This window comes from Mustela putorius, unplaced genomic scaffold (assembly GCF_011764305.1).
Source record: "Mustela putorius furo isolate JIRA1106 unplaced genomic scaffold, ASM1176430v1.1 tig00000228_pilon_pilon_pilon, whole genome shotgun sequence".
NCBI classification, from domain to species: domain Eukaryota; kingdom Metazoa; phylum Chordata; class Mammalia; order Carnivora; family Mustelidae; genus Mustela; species Mustela putorius.
In genome coordinates this window covers 21,738,485-21,762,859 of record NW_025421322.1, presented here as the reverse complement: position 1 = coordinate 21,762,859, position 24,375 = coordinate 21,738,485, and the positions used below count along the sequence as shown (strand labels likewise).

Below are 24,375 nucleotides of genomic sequence, written 5' to 3'. Positions count from 1 at the left end.
AACAGGCTATAGGTTGTCACTTCTCTTGAAACCTTCCGATATCTCCAAGGCACTGTCTTGCTTATGACTATCTGAGCTAATCACTGGAAGGAGGTCCTGGATTTCAGCTGAGTCATCGCCAAGGACTGATATATATGGCACATTTTTTTTGTCGAGGTGAAGGTCTTAGAGGAGAGCTTGCTTTTCTCAGAAGCAAATACCAGTTAGTCCCACACATATTAATGCTTCAGATGCTCCTTGCACGTATCATCCTGAGACTTGAACTTGTGGCTTACTCTTTGGGACAGAGTTTGAAACACTGACCCCTGTCATGAAGAAAAACAAGTTTACACCTAATTTTTACTGAGGACATGATATGAAGAAAGGTCTTGGGTCATCTGAGAAGATGCTAATGGAAGATAATATTGTATGTCTGAAATTTAAGAAAATGATACGTAGTCCCCGCTGTTCTGACCAGTCTTCCTGTGTGTATGTGTTTGGCTGAAGCTAAGTTGTAACATTCATCCAGAGTACTGTCAAGTGTTTGTCTGATGAGGTGTTTCCTGGAAACCTTTCCATTGCACAGAGATGCCATGAGAGGGGAAGCCTTTATTGTGCGGGAGCATTCATTCTCTTAGATGCTTCCACTGGAAGCAAGAATATGAGAGACCGATTATGTTTCTTCGGCTTTGGAAATGTTCCTCAGGGAACTGAGTTCTTGTGTTTCCTCAGGCTGAATAAGAAATCTAGAACAAGCTCAGTGGTTCCCTTCTTGTGAAGTTAGGACTTTTATAGAATCTTCTTTTTTTTTTTAACTCAAAATCAGCTTGAAAGGGACTAAATTGAGAAATAGCAGCTTATTTCTTGGAAGAGGTTCTTCTATCAAGAATCAATTGCTCTCAGACATTGGCAGTTCAATTCTTTGAAATATTAGATGGATTCTGTTGTAGTAATAAGGTTCTGTTTTAGCATCCAGTGGAAGGGTACCATTTTACCTCAGAACTGCTTTTGATTCACTTAGCCTCCATCTTCTGCCGTGGTTCAAAATCTGATGTGATTTAACCTAATGAACAAGAGGCTTTAACTATCCATCTGACTTTCTTCTCACTCTCAAAATTCTTGGATTTAAATAACATTTTTACATTTTAGAAAGGTCATTTTATCTCTGATAAAGAAAAGAATTATCCTTCATATTTCTGATATTTTTGTATCACAGAATTTTGAAAGGGATTGGATGAGGAGAGGTTTTATGTTCCTGAAATAATACAAATAAAAGTGCTCAGAACAGGCTTCCATTAAGAGTGGCAGGCAAAGCTCTGCCTCTGGGCCCAAAGTTTTCTTTCCAGAATGTTCTAGGGATAGAAGAACTATGAGAAACTGGAAGGATAAAAAAATACCTGCAGGGACTAATTTGCTCCTTTTTCCAGATGACAAATCCTCTGAGGGAAATTGACAAAACAGTGGGGCAATTAATGGATGGACTGAAACAGCTGAAGCTGCATCGCTGTGTCAATGTCATCTTTGTTGGAGACCATGGTAAAGCTTTGTTTTCTCTTTGCTGATAGGGCACCCACATAGATCATGTTTCTGATGGTGTTTGGGGGAGGAACTCTTGCCCTCAGAATCCCAGATTGCTTTCTTCACCACCTTCCCCCTTTCTTCAGGGTAGGGAAAGAAATCAGGCCATGACTCAAGGTATGAGATGATCCAACCATTTTGATCAAAACCAGGGACTTCCTGTGTCTTCCTTTTCTTTGCAGGAAAGGAAGTCTTTCTACAAAATTCTGTCTCTTACTAAAGTGTGTGTCTTACTAAAGATTTGCTTGTGGTGTTAATCACTTCCTCCATGAATGTGACATATCGAGTCCTACTACCGCATCTCTGTTAGTCACCTCCCCCAAAGGATCCTATCCGTTTATGTGGCAAAAAAAAAAAAAAAAAAAAAAATCTAAATATAAGGAAGAAGAGACAAGGGTCCTTAGCAAAAAAGAGGTGTTTAAATCAAATGATAACCCTGTATTCACTGAGGGAATTTGAAACCCAAACCAGAGGGCCCTACTTCAGTTACAGAAACTGTTAAAGAGAGGAAGAAGCAGATTTTTTCTAAAGCACTGTATAAAGGAGAAAAATTCATGACCACTTTTTTGAACATCCTAAACATTAGATATTAGAGAGCTGGAAGGGAGTCCTCAGAGAGCATTTGTATCTCCTAGCTGTGCATCTTGAGTTCTAGAGAGTACCTCCTGCATTCTAGAATTCTCAGTTTGAAAGAGTGACCCTGGAATGTGGTCTCATGTTTCCTTCTAGGAGAGCATTTGGGGGATAAAATTGGCAGACTCTTTGATATTAAGAAAGGCAGACAAGTCTCCCTAGTCAAAGGTCTGTTTTGGGTATGTAATTTTCTTTCCAGAATATTCTAGAACATTTAGGAGAAATTTTTAAAAAGTTGTGGGACTGACTTGATCTTTGGCAGGGGCTAAATGCAACCCTCTGTGAAATCATGCTCCATGAATTTGACTTGGTGTAGAGCTACAGATAAGACAGAGAATCTGGAACATGGAACACAGCTGATTCAATTTAAGTTGCCCAGACATGTCAAGAGCCTTTGCTCACAGGCTGAAGCTTGATATCTAAGAAGTGGATGGGTCCCAATCATATACTAGAGCATTTAAAGGTCTTAGATTAAAACCTTGTCTTACCAGGAGCAGGCTTCTGAGTTGAGTAGATCGCGTTGGCTTTGGAAAGCCATAGCATCCCTTTCTTGAAAGGTAGTGTGGTTTAGTGTTTTGGAGCCTGGGATTTGGAGTAAGAGTGGATTTCAATGGAGTTCAAATTGTACTGTGCCACTCAAGAGCCGTGAGATGTGGCCTTCTCCTATGCAGAAAGAGAACACTTAACACTTTCTACACAGAGTTGGAAGGATGAGAGGGGATGATGCTTGAGAAGCCCTTCACATATGGTCTTTGAGAGCAAGAGGGATGGTTCACCCTGGGGCAGCAGAAGTGACTTCCTAGACATATAACCAGTGGAAGATCTTTCCAGTCTTCCACTAATATGGATTTGTAGACATCCTTTTCCTGAATTAACAGTGTACTAAAACAGTAGCTGTTCATTTTTTTACTTTTTCTTTCTGGGAGTTTAAATGTTAAAGGACAAGTTCTATACCCTTTATGCTATGTTGGAATATGGTTTTGTCTTTTTTCATTCCAATTTGTATTGAAGAAAGAGGTGGGGGTGTCTTGATCTGGGACTATCAAGAGGGAATAATTAGGATTTTATTAGGTCTGTGCCACTCTGGGTTATATTTCTTTATTTCAAAACCTTAAGGTGTCCTTTACAGAATCCCTTATTTCCCTGCTCTTAAAGAATATCTATCTATTGGATTGTGCCAAGAAGGATATTAAATCTTCACAGTTCCATGTCATCTCAGAAATCTCAAAATGACCAGCCTCCTTAGCCTGTTATTCTGAGATTTGAGTTTGTGTTGTTTTTTATTTATTTATTTTTAACATTGATCAAGACATTTTTTTGTAAGGGGGCAGGAAACAAATCTTGTATGAAGGAGGAATACTTTTTGGTTAAAAAAATTCCCTAGACCCTTTTGTGTTCTAGTCACTAGCCTTTAGTTTTGACTGATTATATTGTTTACAACTTGTTTTCAGCAATATTTTGTTTTTCAGTTTGGGTGGTCATTGGGGCTGACATTTTTTTTTTTTCTCATCTCTTCTTGCCAGTATTGTTTTGTCAGTAACATCCAAGGTCACCAGTGGAGACAGAGTGAGGACTGGTGATTATGTACTCAAGTCAAGAGATATATTGGAGAGAAAGAGAATTGAAAAATTACATTTTATAAAAGAGACACAGGACTATATATTCTGGTCATTTACACCACCCCCAGTGGGAAGAGTTTGAGGAAATCTAGGATTCTTTGTGTTTTGTTTCGTTTTGTTTTGTTTTTTAGAGTAGATCTTTTTTGTAATGGCTATGTAAGTAGCTTAAAAGAAAGATCATAGTTACTTCCTTTGTCTTGCTGTTTTTGCTGAATGACTTAAGATGATCGTTGAGATGATGCATTTTCAGTCTTCTAGCACTGCGAGATGATGTGACTAAATCAAAACCTGGTGAAAAGTGATATAAAGAAGCATTAAAAAATTTAAAATCAAGAGGGGTCCTCACATTAAGCTGTGACAAATGAACTAAGGAGATGCCTGGATGATATTTTTAGTGTCTGTGTTAGGATTTTAAGTTTACCATGGCCTGAAAACACTTCTTTTTCTCCCTTAGGAATGGAAGATGTCACATGCGACAGAACGGAGTTCTTGAGCAATTATCTGACTAATGTGGATGACATTACGTTAGTGCCCGGAACTCTAGGAAGAATTCGGCCCAAATTTAACAATAATGCAAAATGTAAGTTGAGTCTTAAAATACTAAGTTGTCAGAATGGTAATATAGTAGAGTATGTAAGGGCTTTTTCTCTGAAGCTGGACTACTTGCGTAAAAATCCTAATTTTGCTACTTCTTAGCTAGGTGGCCTTGAATAAGTCATGTAAAGTCTAAGCCTCATTTTTTTCATCTGAAAAATCGGAAGCTTTGAGTTATTGTGAAAGTGAATCTATGCACATCCCTTAGAGTGCGTCCTGGCACATGGTAGCATTATGTAAATATTTGCTCTTGTTTTCTTTATGTGGAAAATACATTTAATTTGAGACATGCATATAACCATAAGCTTTTACAGGAGAGGACTGTTTCAACAAGAGGTGCAGGCTTGCTCTCTCGCTGAAGCTGGGGAGTCTAGGACAGGGTTGGCAGAACCACACGCAGACCCTGGATGCCCCTAGGAGCCCAGTTGAAGGGGACTCTTCACCTTTATGAAAGTGATTGACAGAACACAGGAGAATGATGACGCCCTCGGGAAATCGTGGCTGTTCTACAAGATATGAACAGGAACAATCTGGTCCCTTATGTTGTACACGTTCAGGTTACATATGCTACTGACGAGAACTTTTATTTATAGACTAAGGTGTTTTAGGTGGTGCCCATGTAGCTTCTGAAAAGTCCACAGTTTTGTTGGAGACATGCTGCATTTTGGGGGGAAGAAAATCTTTTAGAGGTTTTAGCCTTGGGAATAAGAAACCATTGGCACAAGTGCAAAGCTTTGGAAAATTAAGTTTTTCCCGAACTGCGTTCCTGAGTCAACACAAAAGGGAACTATTCCAAGGTCAGCTCCAGGCAACGTTGTAAAATAAACAAATGATCAGTGTTTCTGCTGCTTCTCTCCATGCCCTTTCTGTCCTCCGTGTCCTCCCCAGTTCTCTGCTTACTTGAGACAGGCCGGCCCCGGCCAGCGACAGGACACAAGTCACTAGGATACCTCTTGATTTAGTACTTTTATATTAGAGCTTAGGCAAGAAAGGCTTTGTCTATTTTGAAAGGTCCTTCACAAATCAGTAAATGTAATGGGAAAGCCATTTTAGGGGAAAAGGAAAATTTTCTTGGGGCCAATGAAATAATAAGCACCAATAATTAAATATTTCATACCATACAAACACTTGCAGATATGTGATTTCTTTTGGTGAGGGTCAGTAGAGGGGGTGGTGAACGATATGGACATTGGTGGTGGGATGTCTGGGTTCAAATCCTAACTCTGCCAGGTGGTCCCTCCATGACCTTGGATGAGCTACTTATAATCTCCATGCCTTGGTTTTCTCATCTACAAAGTAAGGATTTTTGGAAAGATTAATGAGAGATTATCTGCATGTCACATGAATTAGTGTTTAGCACATAGAGTTGTATAAATGTTCGCTACAGTGATGACGTCTTGGTCATATCACTATTTCAGCTAAACATGCAGTCTTCTTTAATCCTTCTAATAACCTTGTGGGCCAAGTGTTACTGTCCCATTTTGCAGAGTAGAAATCAAGGCCCAGAGAGAGGTGACGTCGCTGACTAGGAGGATGAGAGCTAGGAAGTGGCAGAGCTGGGATGTGAAACCAGACTCCCGGTCCTCAAGCACCAGCCTGTGCTGGGGGACCTCTTCCCCGCAGGCAAAGTGGGAGCTGTCAGCAAGAGAGGCCTGAGAACTTCAGGACTGAAGGGTTGGTGTCTTAAGCATGGGCTTGGGCATTTGGTATTTTCCAGTCATTCTCTGGGATTTATCTCAGCACAAGATTGCCTCATGCTATTTATTTTTCTTCATTATCAAAGAACGTGAACTTGCCCACTGGGGTCCCTTTGAGGACTGTGGTTTATGAGCTCGCAGAGTGCAGAGCTTTGAAGCATAGTATTCTCAGTTTGCTGGAGTCCCTGTGGGCAAGCCCCTCTCTTCTAAATGCCCATTGGCTTTGTGAAGATTCTAATAGCAACTGCCTCCCAGAGTAGCTGGGAGACCAGAGAGAAAGTGTCTGCAAAGCTTGCACATGATTGGGACACAATTTGGGCTAATCATTTTGCTACCATGATTCCTTACTTGCTTTCCATTAAAAGACGCTTTCCATTTCCACTTGCTTTCCATTAAAAGACTAAGAAATGCCTGGGTGGCTCAGTCAGTTAAACGTCTGCCTTCAGCTCAGGTCCTGATCCGGGGTCCTGGGATGGAGCCCATCCCACATCAGGGTCCCTGCTCGGTGAGAAGTCTGCTTCCTCCCTTTCCTCTGCCCACCCAGCACCCGCTTGGGTTCTCTCTCGAATAAATAAATAAAATATTTTTTAAAAAAGGTGCACCTAAAATTGAGCCCCAATTTAAGTAGAAATTTAAGAAGAATGGGATACACATTTTAGCTTCAGATTTCATAGCTTTAGAACCAAGATTCTGAAAACTGTCTTTGACAGGTGTGTACTTACACTGCAAGGCAAGTTTAGTCATGCATTTTCAACAAAATACAAATATTTATTTGTATTTATTAACATGTTTATTGAGCGCCTAGTATGAATGAGGCCCTGGGGTATAGACATGACCTACTCTACTGACATGTAAATTTCAGGGAGGATTGCTTCTTGAGAGTTGCTATCTCTTCTGTATGCTGCTTTCCTTTTCTGCTGATTCTATAATGACACACTAAAGCAGATTTTTTGAAAACAAAATGAAATTCAACCAACCTACAATCTGCTGCTTCTCTCCACACCACTCCCCCCGAAAAGGGGCCTTCAGATAATATAATCCTATCCATAGTTTATACATAGCCATCATTTACATAGTTTTGCTTTTAGCTCTTCCAGGGTACTGACTAAAATATCTTTTGTCCACTGGTAGTGAAAATAAAGGAGGTTCATGTGTGAGTGTGTGTCTGGAGAGGGACAACTACCTGTGGAATTAGACCCATGGTGTTACTGAGGAAACCAAACTCTCTGTGGAGAAAAATAACTCAATGGATTAAAGTTTCATCTTAAAGTTGATAACTTGTTTCCTAGATATGCAGATAAATAGGAAGTTATGCTAAAAGCCCCAAATGCCCAGTTGGGTTCCTGATGTCAAATTGCAAATAAACTAAAGCCAAGATCTGGAGGGACCATTTGGGGGTAACTTAATGATGTTTATCTTCCATTATCCTTGTGCTCTGGGAGGAGGAATTCCGTTCCAGAAGAGGAGAACCAGATCTAGCAGGGAAATTTACCACTGGAGTATTTCTGCTCCATTTCACTGGCCAAAATTTTAAAATACCAACATGCAATTTTACGTATGTGTGTGTGTGTGTGTGTGTGTTTTAGAGATTCATTTCTTTACTTAAGAGAGAGAGAGAGCAGGGGGAGGGAGAGGGAGACAAGTAGATTCCCTGCTTAGTGGCGAGCCTGATGCAGGGCTGGGTCCCAGGACCCTGAGATCATGACCTGAACTGAAACCAAGAGTCGGATTCTTAACTGACTCAGCCACCCAGGTGCCCCAATTATATATATTTTTTAAACAAATCTTAAATTGATAACTCTTTGGGGTGGGGAGAAAGAGAAAGAATTTAGTCTTGCTGTAAAAATTATTTCTCTTAGTGATTATTGTCATCTCTTTTGAAATTGTTCTCCTTCTCTCTTTGAACAGATGACCCCAAAGCCATTATTGCTAACCTCACGGTAAGTATTGAAGGTCACCCGGCCTCTGCCCTCAGAGTAGCTTCCACACGCTCACTTCCTAGGATCCCTTACCCTGAGGGGCGGGAGGAACATTTTCCTTACTGCCCGGCGATCCCATATATTTGTTTCTCTAAGAGTTTTCAAAACTTCAAAACTGTGGACAGCTGCAGGCTCCCTAATGGTCTTGGCAGTGATACAAACAGAATATTTGATCTTTCCATTAGAACTGAAAAATACTCATTCATGAGTAAACAAATCCTTACTCTCTCTGAACCAGATCTGCCCATCACCCCTTCCATCACCCCTCCCCGCCATGCCCCATGCAGGATGTCATCACACAGGCCCAAGTCAACGTCCTCCTCCACCCAACCTCCTATCCCTTGACTTAAAGTAGTTGGAAAAGGCTTTAGAGTTTGAGTTGCTTTTAGTGACAGTCTCACAAATCAAGAATGTATCTTAAAAAATTCCTAACACCCTCTGATAACCTTCCGTGTCATCTACCAAGCTGTCAAATCCCCTTTAAACCTAATTGTTTCCAGCTTGTGTTATTTGATGGGGGATAACAAATTCCACTTATTCACTAACGAACCTTTTGTTTGACTTAAAAAACCTCCTTCGATTCTAGAGAGAGACAGACTATCTAGGACTTTCCCTAGAAAATACTCCATATAAAGTCCAATTTGCATTTCTGTTTCAGTGTAAGAAACCAGATCAGCACTTTAAGCCTTACATGAAACAGCACCTTCCCAAACGCTTGCACTATGCCAACAACAGAAGAATTGAGGACATCCATTTACTGGTGGACCGCAGATGGCACGTCGCAAGGTAACTTGGGGATTGGCAGGGACTGTTTTTGATCTTCGTAACCACCTCTTTGGTAACTGGAGTGCTATAAGGTCCTTAGCCATTCAGAATCAAAAATAAAAGAAAAAGAAGAAAAAAATCTCTGTTGGAAATCCCACCATTTGCAAAGACTTTTTATGCTAGATAAACACTTACGTGCTGAGCCAACGCATCTCTGTTTTCTGGATCCCAGCCTCTTGGTGTCTCTTTGAAGTCTCTCAGTGCATCTCTGTGTGGTCTCTCTCTCTCTTTCTCTTTCCTTTTATTTTTTAAATTTACAACCTACTCTCTATTCTTATTACCTATCAGGTCAAAAGTGTGCCTGGGACATTAACTTACCACAACTGGACTGATTTGGTCTGGGTTGACAAGACTTACCCCGTAGCAGCATTTGTAGAAGAGTTTAGAAAATGTTGTTCATCTTAAAACTTCTGTTACTGCGGGCAAGTTTTATATTGCCTTAAATATTTCAGATGTCCGCCTTCTTTTGAACTATAAAAGACTTTCCAATATTTAAGAGACCATTTTTTTGCCCTTGAATCTGATATAGGATGTATCTGGAAATTCTAAGCACTTCCGCAGAATTAATCATTAAAAGTTTATCCATTTTCAAACAGACCTGGCAGAAGCCCTTTTCCACTCAGTCCTGCTCTGACTTTCTCCTTAAGAAAAGCTTGGTGAGCTGGTCTGTGGTAATAATTGAAGTACTATATACACTCTCGTTAGGAACGTCAATGAGTTTATAAGGGAGCAAAGATGACGAGAAGATGGTGGTCCTCTAGAAAATGACATCAGTATGAAACACCTGGTGGGACACACGTGACAAATACATAAATATCCTACGGCAATTGTTAGGGGGCTACACAGAATTAAATAGTAGGGTTATGAGGAGAGATATCCGAAGACCAGAAATTATTGAAATCATTTATAATGGATATAGAGCATCTTCATGGAATAGTTGGGAAGATGTAGAAGACATGGGCTTGGCTGAGTGTGTCCTCTGCAGGGCCTTTTACATATGGGGGGCTTGGAAAAGAGAGCAACTTCCGTGCAATTGGTAGGTTGATAATGATGGAAAACTGGGAGTTGAGCAGAAGTAAGAGATGATAGCAATTGACCAAATTAGAGGAGACCGAAGCCAGATATTTTAATCATCAGTAAATCTTTTTAATTCTTGCATTTCAAACTCTTGCATTGTTGTGTTATCATATGCACATATCTCATTATCCCAAGTGGAAAGTTCTTTTCCTAAGAGTGAGGTCCCAGATGTTCAATTTGTTTCCCACCAAGCACTTTAGCTCCATGCAATAGACCCAGTAAATACTTACAAGGATCCATAGAAATGGGACCCATGAGAAAATTGGTATTAATAAACATTAAAGTGTTTTTGGAAAAGTGCTTTGTGACACAAAGCAAAAGGCATCTTCCTGTCAGGGAGGAAGGTCAAGTGGTTTTGATGCCTAGAGAGCAATGTTTTCACTTGCTCTTTCTAGATAGAGATGTTTTCTAGGTGAGTCTGGGCTTTGGTGAAACATGTTACTATTATATGTTAGGTTTACCACTCAGTTATACTCAGCTATACTCTCTAGTTGTAGTCTACTGATAGGTAAATTTGTGTGCAAATATTTTTATAAAATACTAACCTCCATTCATTGATGAAACATCCCATGTTGTAATAGCAAGCCTATTATGGCCTTGGCATTGTTCACTCCTATATCTCTATCACGAGGGACAAACATGGCTCCAGAGTGGAGAATCTTACAGTTTTGGAGCTAGAGAAGCATATAGGCAGACAGAACATGACCTTTGACAAAAACTTTGCTTGGTGCAAGCATGAGGTAAGAGGAGGGTACCTGATTTCTGTTCAGGGTTCCCATTTGTTGGGGGCCAATTGTCAAAATAAAGCCACTTAGGGAAAATAAATAGCATCATCTTTTCAACACTGCAAGAATGATACAATTAAAATAGAGACATATATGCCTGTAAAATCTGCTTCCGAGGGATATTTTGTGTGCCTAAATGGCCTTTTTATGAGGGCTTTCATGAGAAATCCTGGCTAATCCTACAATTATTTCAATGTAGGAAACCTTTGGATGTATATAAGAAACCATCAGGAAAATGCTTTTTCCAGGGAGACCATGGATTTGATAATAAGGTTAACAGCATGCAGGTATGACCACAGACCTATGCATTGAAAATGTATTTTGGTGATTCTCAGGCGGGCTGGAGAAGAGGGGCATGAATGAAGTTATACAGTGTTCATGAACAGGGGAGGGGTGGCTACTAGATAGTAGCAATGTCTAATTGTTTTTGTTCATTTTCTTTTCTTTTGGAAGACTGTTTTTGTAGGCTATGGCCCAACATTTAAGTACAAGACTAAAGTGCCTCCATTTGAAAACATTGAACTTTACAATGTTATGTGTGGTAAGTCACTTATCTAATCAAGGCCAATGAAGCGATCTGAGTTATCGTATGAACTTCTTCAAGGTCAGAGAAAGAACTGAGGTGTCTGTTTTCTAGGACCACTTCACCTCCCTGCCAGAAAAAAAAAAAAAAAAAGAAAAAAAAATGGTGGTAACATGCCCATTGGTTCAAAGGACAGAATCTCATCCCCTTCTAAGGCTCCTTTGTCTTCCTTTAACAGTTGACTAATGGGGAGTTTTCATGGTGTTGCTGTTGGCAGCCTCTGGTTGATCTCACATCACATTACAATTTGACACCACTGGTCAGAGACCTGGTGAAGCAAGAAGAGTTCCTCACAGAGCTTCCCCGCCTCCATCTCTCGTGCTGCAGCCCAGTTAAACTGTTGCCAGCTCGCATCCTGGCCAGCTATTTATGTGATGCTAATTATTTTTCTTCCTTGAGCTTCTAGTCACTGAGTGAGGACAACTTTTCCTATTTAGTAAGGGAGTGCCAGTCTAGTGGTTAGAGGGGGAGTCTGAAAGTCGGGTCTCCTGGGTTCTTTTCCCATCTTGGCTGCTAGCACTCCCCTGTCCTGCCTCTCAGCTTAGGCAAGTCACTGTGTGCCCGCTTGGCAACTGTTCACTTGCTATGAAATCAGCCTGTTCATTTCACAGCAGCCTTTCAAGGCACCGGGCCAACGCCTCCTCTTCTCCCCATACTTCTGTGGAGTGCATTAGAGGGCAGGCTCGAGATTACTTATTGATTATAGGTCTCATTTCAAAAGCTGGGATAAAAAGTCTCAGTGCCATAGAAAGGCATTGACCCTGATGCTGGTAGTCCCTGAAGAGGTCACAGACATAGCCATAACTAGGCAGGGCCCCGTTCCTTCCCTTTTTCTTTTTGGGAATGTCTCTCTATGGTCGGGCAATGACCGTGGCTATTTCAGAAAGCTGTGGCAAGACATGGTCAGGCTAGCGTGGTTTGGGAACTAAGAAGAGAGTGCCTACAACTAATTTTGGCTTTATCTAATTGGGATTTGTGTTCAGAGTTTTCAGACCCTTGGAATATAAGTGTTTTCTATACTTACTGAATCTCATCAAAAAATGTTTGTAAAGCACCTGGCTTTATTTCTTTCTTCTCACCAGATCTCCTGGGCTTGAAGCCAGCTCCTAATAATGGGACCCACGGAAGTTTGAATCATCTCCTGCGCACTAACACCTTCAGGCCGACCATGCCAGAGGAAGTTACCAGGCCTAACTACCCAGGGATTATGTACCTTCAATCTGATTTTGACCTGGGCTGTAACTGTGACGATAAGGTAGAGCCAAAGGTAGAAATCATCTTTATGTTTATCATGGAAGAACTTGCTGGGTGTAGAGCAGTGTTGTCCACTAGAACTTTCTGTAATGATGTAAATAGTCTGTGTCTGTATCTGTGCTGGCCACTGGGCAGATATGGTTTTTAAGCTCTTGGAACAAAAATTTACATTTTGTTTAATTACTTTAAATTGAAAGAGCCGTATATGGCCTGTGGCCACGATTTTGGGCTCATAGGTGTAGAGAGAACAAAGGCAGAGAAGTAGAATTCATGATGCTGTTCTGTAGTCACAATTCCCAACCAAAGATGCTTTCTTTTTTCAACCTGGATCGTGTGTCTATCTGTCATGGTCCCAATAGGAAACAGATGGCCTATTCACAAAGGTTTTTAAAAAAGAGCATTTAAAGGGATTATGTGAATTATGTTTACTGAAAGGGTTATTTACACAGGCTGGGCCAGGTGGAGGCAAGGTAGTGAGGGATGGTATAGCACCTGGGGGCTAGCGGGGTGTCAATCCTGACCTTGAACATGGAGAGAGGACGATATAGGGACGAGTTACAGGATAGATGGGTGCTTCTAGTACACCGCAACCCGGTGGGGGGGACCTGGCATTATTCACTCCTATATCCCTACTGTGAGGAACAAATATGGCTCCAGAGTGGAAAATCTTACAGTTTTGGAGCTAGCGAAGCCCAGAGGAAGATAGAACATGACCTGTGACAAATGCTTTGCTCAGTGCAAGCATGAGATAAGAGGAGGGTACCTGATTTCCGTTTAGGTAGGAAATTGTTTCTCTGTAGTTCCTCCTCTAATGCCCCGCTGGTGCCTTGCGTGGGTGGAGGCTGACAGGGAGCTGGAGGGCAAGCTGGCTTTTTGGTGCAAGGTCAGTCTCCCGGGGTGCAGAGCAGGGTAGAGGTGGGTGTGTAGCATGGCTGGGGAGGAGGATGGTGCGAATAGAAAACCACCCAGCACATTGTGTTTGGGTAGTTTCTGAACACCACACTGCAAGTGTTAAGCAACAATTTGCTTATTGAATTTTATATTGATCAAAGACCTTTATAGTTACCAATCTGTGCTTTGACAGCAAGAAATAATCAGTGTTACCACACTCACTGAGTGGCTGTGATTCCAACGCAAAGCAAAAAAAAAAAAAAAAAAGAAAAAAGAAAAGAAAGAAAGAAAAAGATCTGTTATTTTTGCATGTGTGGTTTTATTATGGATAAATGTGTGAACTGTCTATTAGACCTTGGAAAAATGGAACATAGTTCTCCTGCCTGTCCTATTCCCTCCTACTATTTCCTACCTTCCAGGATTCCTAGGGACCTGGGAGCCACAGGATGGGAAAAGCTCACCACTGGAGGAATTCAGTTTTCTCTTCTTCCCCCATCCCCTTTTATCTCTCCTTCCTACTTTTGCTCCTGACAAGAACCAACAAAGCTAATTACTGTAAGGCAGGTAATTTCTTAGACCTGAGCTGCAGGTGTTGCATTGCCAAAGGCAATAGGAAGTAGCCTTTGAGTTGGATTCCAAATATAACTTTAGAGGAATCTCCTAGTTGTATCTTGCTCTCTGAATTACCTTTCTTCTGGAAAACAAGAGATATTTTGCTTTTGTTATCGGAAACCATTTTAGACGAATTCTGGATTGTCTTTATTTGGTCCCTGGGTTTTCCCAAGAGACTTCATTCCTTTTCTTAAAAAAAAAAAATGCAGACATCCTGAGAAGGTATACTGATTAATAAAATAAATTCCACAATACACAACTCATGAGAAAGAAAATGTCACAGATTCTGGGGAAGCTCTATGTGTATATCCTTCCTGCCAATCCCACTTTGTTCCTGCCCTAAAGGTAATTAGCATCTTGAATATAGTAACTTGAATATATATAACTGCCAGGCAGGTCTCTGTACTTCTACTCCATATGTATATATTAAATAATATATTAATATTAATATATTAAATATATATTTAAGTATATATTAAATAATATATTAATTAATCTGTAACATAGTTCCCTAAAATAATTTATAGTGTAGTTTTGTATATTATGCATTTGTATGTAAACACTACTATATTAAATGTGTCCTGCAATTATTTTGTTCATCGTGTTTTGAGATTTATGCACTTTAATACATAATTTTAGCTCATTCATTTTTACTTCTAATTGTTAATATTTAATTGTGTAAATATACCATAATGATTTTATTCATTTTCCTATTTGAGAACATTTGGTAATTTCCAGTTGGTAATCCTCCAAACAAGGCCGCAGTAGACATTATGGCCCATGTTCTCATACACGTATGTGAGAGTGTCTCTAGGACGTATAACGAAGGATAGAGTTGCTGAGCCATTACTTTCCAATCTTAGAAAAAGTGATTTGGTTTATTAGTTTAGGAATCACCTTAGTGTACCTAGGATTAATCTGAAATATTGAGGTAATATCCTAATTAGTTTACATATCTGCCCAGATAACCATTCTTATCAGGTAGTTTGGAACTTGCTTCCACGATTATCCACAGCTTTAGGGAAAGGAAACAAAGTCATGGAGAGATTAAAGAAGGTGCTCGTGATCATAGATCTCGGAGGTAGAACCTGAAATGTCAGTTTGAGATGCCCATAGTAATTCCTCCACAGAATCCACGGAATTTAGGGTCTTCTTTTGAATTTAGCAAGATGCTAAGTAGAAAGAAGCCTGCAGAAAAGATAGGACATTTCTGATTTGCTTTTTTTTTTTTTTCTCCTTTCCTTTTCTGGTTTTCACACATGAAGAACAAATTGGATGAACTCAACAGACGCCTTCATATAAAAGGGTCTACAGAAGGTGAGGAGTTGACGGGGGAGAAACAATCAGATAAGTTTTCGGTTTTAGTTTTCAGAGATTGAAGAGACTTCTTATTTATTTCATAGTGTAAGCATAATATGTTTGAAAATTAAAGTTTGGGTTGTGACGTGATTTTCATATCCATCTGGCAAAGGGTATTGGTTTATTCTGTGTATGCAAGATGCCAGTTTTTAATAGCCAGGAAAATGCCGTTAGCTTTTTTCTCAGTCGCTTTTAGGCTCTCTGAACAAACAGGCATAGCACTGTGATCTGGTGGGCTGTAAGTGAAGGTGCTGATGGGGACGTCTGTGAAGGGACTGGAAGTCACAGTAATACCTAATTGCAGCTGGTACCTATGAGGGAGCTGAGGTACCAGAGAGGCAATGATATGTCATGGGGAGAGACATGCAGAACGAACCAAATCAGAACTCCCCCTCTCTAAAAGGATCCTCTTGAGCCCTCTAACTCATTCTCCTCTTATTTTATGTACAAAAATACAATATACAATGATAACATGTGTGTATTAGTCAACTTTTGCAAGCTTATGACTAAAGAAGAGAGTCTCAGTGGTTTGTACCAAGAAAGTTGCGTTTCTTGCTCGCACTTCGGAAGGCTGACCATAGGCCTGGTGTGGCTGTGGGTACGCTTTATTCTGGAATCCAGGCTGAGGGAACAGCCCCCCCACTGGGGCACGCCCTTCTTCTGGAAGAGGGAAGAGAGGAAGAGCAGGCCCGTGAAGTGATCCTCAGTACTTCTGCTTTTATAAGGCGTTTGTGATGACGGTTCCTGGTGGACTGGTAAAACCAGGGCACTTGAGACCAAGGGAGCAGGGAAGTCTTCTTTCCACAGGGATGCTGTCCAGTAAGACACATGCCAATGGGTGGTCATATGTAGTCCTTTCCAGAAAGGCAGTCAATAAGAAGGAACAATAATGCAGGCTGCCTCGCAGGCTCTTCCTTCTGGTTTCGAAATTCCAGAAAATGAGAAGAACATAGAAAGGGAGGGAAAGACTTCAGTGTAGGTTACTACAGGAGATGGCGTAGCTTCTTACAACAGCAAAGGAATGACAAGAAGTGTATTACAAAGCAGACAGAACTCAAACGCAGTGGCTCCAAGTCAGGCAGTGAAGAGAGACACATTGTGGAATTCTCCTGAGAGCATTATGTGGGTTATTAGCTTAGGTGGGGCCTTGTTTATCATATGTGTTGTTTTCAAGGACAAGGAAACCAGTAGATTTTATTTACTTGACTCTTCTTTTTTATTTTTTTAAAGAGAGTGTGAGGGAGCTTGGGGGAGAGGGCAGAGGGAGAGAGAGAATCTTATGCAGACTCCACGCCCAACACAGAGCCTCACTCTGGGCTTGACCTCAGAACCCTGAGATCATGATCTGAGTGGAAATGAAGAGTCGGACACTAATCCGACTGAGCCACCCAGGTGCCCCTTACTTTCCCCTTTAAAAAAAAAAAAAAGATTTTATTTATTTGAGAGAAAGAGGCACAGAGAAAACACAAGCAAGGAGAGGGGCAGAGGGAGAGAGATGGGCAAACTCTCTGGCAAGGCAGGGAGCCCAAGATGGGGCTCACCTCAGGCTCCATCCCAGGACCCTGAGATTATGACCTGAGCTGAAGTCAGACACTTAGCAGACTGAGCCCCCAGGAACCCCCCCCCCCGCCCCGCCTTTATTTGCCCTTTTGAGGAAGATTTTCATCTTCTTCCTCTTTCCCTTTCTGCCTCACGGAGCCCACAGACTCTTGGGTATGTAATTGGATTAACAGCTTTGAAAATAGGATTCAGTTGGTAGAAGGTCTGCACATCTCTCACAAACTCTAAAAGTGATTTGAAATGTTTGACACCTAGCTGCTAGTGAACTACACTGTCATTATACTTAGAAAAATGGAAACGTTGCCAGGGTCAAAGGGTACAGAGTCTTAGGATCAGAGTTTTTCAAATATTCAGTCACTAAGGCAGAGAAATAATCTAGATGTTTCTCCTCTAGAAGGCACTCATAAAATAGTTAAATATGATAACTTAATGGACTCTTGTGTTTTTGCTGGTTCAGGCTCTGGCTATTCAGGATACTAAGTCCTGAATTTAGGGGGAAAAAAAAATCCTGCATTTATCTTGGTGGCAGTATGCTCATGTGACAGAACCAGTCTCACGACTCAGCATAAACAGCAGTCTCAAATTTCTGAACATGAAAATAAATACCTTCTAGGTGAAGCACAGACTTTCAGGGCTGAAAGGAGCTATAGTTAGTGACTTTTCCTCCTCATGGCTCCACTCAGAAGTCAATGTAAGTGTCTTATTTCAAGATAATTTCACATCCCTGAAGTTTAAAGCTGATATGCTTTCATGGAACTAGACCTTCCCAGGTGTGAGTTGAGTGCCAGCCTGGGACTGGAAACTGATTTCTCTGAGAAAATTTGGTTCTGTCAGCTATGACACTGATAATTTCGTGCATATGGACATCACACTGGTGACAGAAAATTTTAAGGGAGAATCATGGTAGCCTCTCTCTTTGGTCTGCTCCTGACCTAGCTGGATAGTCTTTAATGGTACAAGAGAGACTTTAGCACTATGACATGGAATAAAAATAATTATATACCATTATCTTATTATGTGCAAAGCATTTCCTTGTTTAGACTCTGGATAATGTGTAAGTCTCTGTAGTCTCTCCCTTGTGTTCCTGTATCTCTGCCTCTTGGTCATTGGCTGTCTCCTCATGTGTCCTGTCTCAGTCATTTATGAAGCTACAAGGTGACATTTTCTTTGTCAGAATTCTCTCCAGTCTTTATGGTGTTTCTGGGGTCATAAATCTAGTCTCCCACTTGAAATCTTGGATGTGTCCTCCGCTAGAGGAGATCTTCACGAGGCTGAATCCCTGTGTGTGTGAGCACATGCCGATGTCATGTTCAGAATATCACCTCTCCCTTCTGGATATCTTTGAATATATGTTGAGACTTTTAAAGGATTTCGCAGACCTAAAGTCCTATACAAATATAAAGTTGTATTATCTTTTTCCTAGTTTTTTTCCTTAATACACCTATAGGTAGCTAATTTTTTTTTTTCTATAAGAAATCATGTACTTTGCACATTCCATTCGTAACCTTCATATGTGGCCATTTTAATGTCATATGCTACAAACTTCCTCACACATAATACATGTGTACAAGCTGTACATCACAGTAGTGAAACAACCCAGGGGATACTTGAGGTCTATTAAATTAATCTCAGGCAGTATTTTGTTGTAAATATTTAAACTGTTACAGGATCTAGTCTTTCACTAAAATGTAGAGGAAAAAACATAGATAATCTTCAAAGGCAGTGATCTAAACTGCTTGCTAAAGCCTTAATATTTTTAGATTTGTGGAGATTTCTGGATTTTAATTGCATGACTACTGTTGTTTCCAAATCACATGTATGTCATGTCTTAACAAATTTTCTGTGCAATGAAAACTTCTTTGTTTGAGCCATCGAGTCAATAGATGGATGAATGAATGAATGAATAAAATGGAAAATTTTAAATTTCTTACAGCAAGCAGTTTGGGCACCATAGCCAGGTATAATTTTCACTTTCAGAATAATTATACTATTTATTATTACCTTAGTCTTCCCTCTATTTACATTGGTTTAAAAATGTTTTATAATTTGTTAGATTAACATTCACTATCATCTTCATGAAGAAAGGAATTAAAAATCATTTTAACACCAAATGTATTGGACCCTTTATCACATACAATAAGAAGGTAGTTTAGATAGAAAAATGACTGAAACACTAATAACTCTTATGAATTTTAAAGCAGAAAGGGACTAGACTAGCAGGGAATCTTCTGTGTCACTCTTTTTGATGCTGAGATCTTTTAATTTTTGTTATTTCTGGAGATGTTAGCTATCTAGAGAAAGGATCTGTGTGTTTATCCTTCTGTGTGGGTTGTGGAAGATTTGGAAGAAATCAATAAATAGTGTAATTCTTTATGATTTATAGTAAGATTCAAGATGAATTAGATGGAACAGACACTGAAATTTAATAGCCTCTGCCTACCAGTATTCATGGTGCTGTTGAAGTTAAGGATATGCCTTTTACAAAATCGCTGCAGTTACAACTACAACCACTTTTGGATCAAGAGTGAGCTAGGTGCTTTACCTACTTCGTCTCTAAACAGTGCGATGTCCCAGGGAAATAGGAAGCTTTGGGAGGTTAAGTTAACGGAATCGCAGAGCTTTCAAGAGGTGAGCTGAGATTTGACTTCGGTTCTACCTGGCACTAAAGCCCTTGTGCTTTTCTCTGTAAATGCTTCCCATTCTAAGGGCTGATATAAAGAGAAAACATCAAGAGAATCTCAGTGCTTCTCAGGGTCTGGATGTGGTTTCTGAAGTTCTAGATGCTTTGATACAAATTGCTCTTCTTTCTTTGAAAATTAATAGATTTACTTAAATTCCAGTTAATGAACAGATAGTATATTAGTTTCAGGTGTAAAGTTTAGTGATTCGGTACGCCCATACAACACCCATGCTTAGCACAAATTCTCTCCTTAATTTCCATCACCTACTCAGCCCATCTCCCACACACCTCCCCTCTGGTAACCATCAATCTGTTCTCTATAGTTAAGAGTCTATTTCTTGGTTTGCCTTTCTCTTTTTTTGCCCTCTGATCCATTGTTTGGTTCCTCAAATGCCACATATTAATGAAATCATATGGCATTTATCTTTCTCTGGTGACTTATTTTGTTTAGCATAATACTCTTTAGCTCCATCCATGTGGCTGCAAATGGCAAGATTTCATTATTTTTCATGACTGAGTGATGTTTCATTTTATATGTATTATTATATATATATTTCATTTTATATATATATATATATAGATAGATATATATATAATCTATTCATCAGTCAATGGACACTTGGGCTCTGTCCATAATTTAGCTATTGTAGATATGCTGCTATAAACATTGGGTGCATGTATCCCTTTGAATTGGTATTTTTCTATTCTTTGAGTAAATACCTAGTAGTGCAATTGTTGGGTCTTAGGGTAGTTCTATTTTTAACTTGTTGAGGAAACTCAGTAATGTTTTCCAGAGTTATTGTACCAGTTTGTATTCCTACTAAAAATGCATGATGGTTCCTTTTTCTGTACCTCCTCACCAACACCTGTTTCTTGTGTTGTTGATTTTAGCCACTTTGATAGGTATGAGGTGATATATCGTTGTAGTTTTGATTTGCATTTCCCTGATGATCAATGACGTTGAATATCTTTTCATGTGTCTCTTATCTGTATGTCTTCTTTGGAAAAATGTCTATTCATGTCTTGTTCCCATTTTTAAATGGAATTATTTGTTTTTTGGGTATGGAGTTGTTTAAGTTCTTTATATATTTTGCATACTAGCCCTTTATCAGATATATCATTTGCAGATATATTCTCCCATTCCTTTTAGTTTTGTTGATTATTTCCTTTGTTGTGCAGAGCTTTTTATTTTGATGAAGTCCCAATAATTTATTTTTGCTTTTGTTTCCCTTGCCTCAGGAGACATATCTAGAAAAATGTTGCAATAGCAGATGTCAAAGAGGTTACTGCCTGTGTTCTCTTCTAGGATTTTAATGATTTCTTATCTCATATTTAGTCTTTAATCCATTTCAAATTTATTTTTGTGTATGGTGACAAAACGTGGTCCAGTTTCTTTCTTTTGTGAGTTGCTGTCCAGTTTTCCCCACACCATTTGTTAAAGAGACTGTCTTTTTCCATTGGACGTTCTTCTCATCTTTGTTGAAGATTAATTGACAATATAGTTGTGGGTTCATTTCTGCGTTTTCTATTCTGGTCCTTTGTTCTGTGGGTCTATTTTTGTGGCAGTACCATACTGTTTTAATTACTGCAGCTTTGTAGATAACTTGAAGTCCAGAATTGTGATGCCTCCATGTTTGTTTTTCTTTCTCAAGGCACTGAGAAAGGCACTGCTGTTCTTATTAGCTTCTTGCCAAGCATGAGTCAGGCAGAACTCATGCCTGGGAGTAGCCAGATCTTAATTCCAGTATGCCCTCCTTAGATAACCCAGGAGTTAGCATCGATTTGGAGGCCGCCCAAAATGCTAAAGAGGAATAATGGACCAGGAGGATAGAGGCCTACATTCTGGGTACTGCTTTGTAGCTGAATTATCTTGTACAAATCATGAGCCTCCAGTTCCTTCATTAGTAAAATGAAGATGATACTGATCTGGCTAGTGTATCTTTCAGGGTTTTATTAAGCAGGTCATATATAAAAAGTTAGTTCTTGAGAGTCATAAAGAACCGTGTTTTAAAAAAGAATAATACAATCATGCATGTATTCAACAAGTATTTACCAGGTAGATATTATGCATTTGGTATTGTTAGAGGTAGAGATACAATGATGAACAAAACAGAGAAAATCTTTATCTCATGAAGTTATTATTTTATCATGAGATTTAGCCGGTTGATGAATTACAGCATAGTATATTAAGGGTTAAGATAAGAAAGAACAGGACATTGACAGGCATTGAATCAAATCTCAGAGGAGGTTGACATGGTGATAAATGATAGCAGGCCCTTCAAGGGAAAGGAGGAGAAAGGATGTGAAGGAAAAGGAAAGACCTTGGATAGAGATTATGTGGTAAAATCCAACAGCATATTACGTAGGGGTGAATTTTTTTTTTTTTTAAAGACTAAAAAAGAGAGATTTTCATGTGGTTCTCAAGTCAGCCTCCTAATCTGTGGGAATATGAATCAGGAAGCTGAGGAGGGAAAAGAAATACAAACTCAACGTCTGAATGACCAAATTTTGGAAGACAAAAGAATGAGCCCTGAGGAAGTCCACACCACTTAAAAAGATTTGCCTCACAGTATTTTGCCAAATGTGGTATCTGGAGGAGAACCTTAGCATGTACCCAAAATGCCAGAGATTACTGTAAACAGGGAACTGGGGTATGGAATGAAGACTCTGTCTGGAATTCCATGGAACAGGAACCCAGGCTGAGAAGACATGGAGTCTAGACCCATAACAAGAAATGAAGAGGAACGTATTTCACAAGTGGAGACTTGCAGTCTCCTCTCTGGGATGACTGGTCTCAAGATGAAGAGCTTATGTGTCCAGAGACTGAGACTCAAGTACAGTTTTATGGCTCAAGCAGGAACTCTTTGCTAAACAGAAATGCAATGGATGGCTTGTCCAAGATGTTACAAAGAGTAGCAGAGTCAGGCTGTGACCAAGAATCAGTGGTTCTTTTCTACTCTGACAAACTGAAAAAGGAAAATCTAAATTTTGACTCTGGACCACAAAACTTGTGTTTCTTTCTGCAAAGATTATTTCACCTCTTTCTTAGATGAAACAATTCTGCTTTAGGAAGACCTGGGTAAATTCTTTGGGATAATCAGGGAAATTGGTTAGATTTTAGGAAACCGTCAAAACCACTGTATTGTTTTTCCTTCATGCTGTATATACCCGTTAATAGTTAAGAAATTAGTCACATAATGATATGTTTGTGATCAGATATGTGCCCAAAACAGCAGTTGTGCTTAGCTTGGGAGCTATGATGAAGTGCACATTTCTTTTTTTAATTTTTTTCAAGATTTTATTTAATTATCTGAGGGAGAGAGAGAGAGAGAGCGAAAGCACGCAAGTTGGGGGAGGGGCAGTGGCAGAGGGAGAGGCACTCAACAGTGAGCTGACATAGGGCTGGATCCCAGGACCCTGAGATCATGACCTGAGCCAAAGGCAGACCGTTAACCAACTGAGCCACCCAGGCACAACTGAAGTGCACATTTCTCTAAATTCAGAGCAGAAGAGTGAATAGAGATGGAGACGCTCAACTGGGGAAATCTTTCAGAAGAAAGTGAATCTTAACATATCACTTTTCCTTTCCTCTCTCCCTCGCTCCTTCATTTCTCTTCCATGGGGCGCTGGACTATGTGAGCGTGTTATTTGTCATCCACATTTGAGTATGGAAAGGGGCACTGTTAACAATTATGCTAGGGAAGCAGGCTTAGCTTTCTACCTTCTGTAAGGACTGTACTGATGCCATGTCACCCCCATCCATGGCAGTCATGATGCTCTGGGTTCCCATCGCACTCTGTAAATATCTCTGATGAAGTTCATACATTATTGCACTTGAGTTATTTGTGCTATGTTTGTCTCTCCCATTGAACTGTGAGCTTTTCAAAGGTAATGTTGTGGGAAACAGAGGCAAAAGAAAAATTAAATTTCCTGACCACTTATAGCCCATTGACAAGTCCTTGAAACAGGCAGAGTGACATTCCTCTAGGAACACAGCTGCTTCGAAGTTGATACTTTGCTAAAGGCAAAAGGCAATCTTAGCCTGATCCCCCAGGATCCTGCAAGTCTACTTTAACATGTAAAAATTCCTTTGGAAATTTCCTTTATCTCTACCCCCCAAGATACATGTTGGCAATCATCCCCCAAGCATATGACCCACTGATACACATCTGAAGGGTCTCATGACTAAGGTTTTATTAGATAAATGGCCTTTTCCTAACAACAGCTAGCCCCCTCAAGGTCCTGGAAACCTTGCTTTCAAATTCCTTAGAGACTTATGCTATCCTAACAGCTCTCCCAACTTGAAAGTAGATAATCGGGGCTACTCTTCACAGCCCCAGGGCAGCTCTTTCTGCCTACGGGTCCTGCCCCTGTGCTTTAATAAAACCACCTTTTTGCACCAAAGATGTTTCAAGAATCTTTTCTTGGCCTTCAACTCTGAACCCTAACATCTTTCCTACATCAGTAAGAACTCTCTCATCATTATCTTGGCCCAGTATCTCTCTACTATAGCCCAAGGGCTGGCACAAAAAAGGTGCTCAGTAAATGTTTGAAAAGAGAGAATACATTAATGAAAAATTTGAAGGGAGATCAGTGACAGGACTGCTGGAGAAGCCATTCCTGGTAGAAAGAAAACAAATCAGCATAGAATTGCTAAGGATGATAATGAC

The 24,375-nt window shown here is 40.0% G+C and overlaps 1 protein-coding gene across 7 annotated transcripts in view; it reads left to right on the top strand.

Annotated features, from left to right (window-relative positions):
- The window catches only part of ENPP2 (ectonucleotide pyrophosphatase/phosphodiesterase 2), a 106,844-nt gene that overhangs the window by 68,290 nt on the left and 14,179 nt on the right, over window positions 1–24,375 (top strand). For 5 of the 7 annotated variants that reach the window (XM_004743485.3, XM_004743491.3, XM_004743489.3 and 2 more), the window contains 8 exons: window positions 1,407–1,515; window positions 4,264–4,389; window positions 8,009–8,040; window positions 8,738–8,865; window positions 10,966–11,053; window positions 11,220–11,307; window positions 12,432–12,616; window positions 15,372–15,423. In XM_004743485.3, the coding sequence (XP_004743542.1) occupies window positions 1,407–1,515; window positions 4,264–4,389; window positions 8,009–8,040; window positions 8,738–8,865; window positions 10,966–11,053; window positions 11,220–11,307; window positions 12,432–12,616; window positions 15,372–15,423 (808 nt within the window). The remainder of the gene's footprint in view (window positions 1–1,406; window positions 1,516–4,263; window positions 4,390–8,008; window positions 8,041–8,737; window positions 8,866–10,965; window positions 11,054–11,219; window positions 11,308–12,431; window positions 12,617–15,371; window positions 15,424–24,375) is intronic. The other 2 variants (XM_004743486.3, XM_004743488.3) reach the window with 1 other exon arrangement.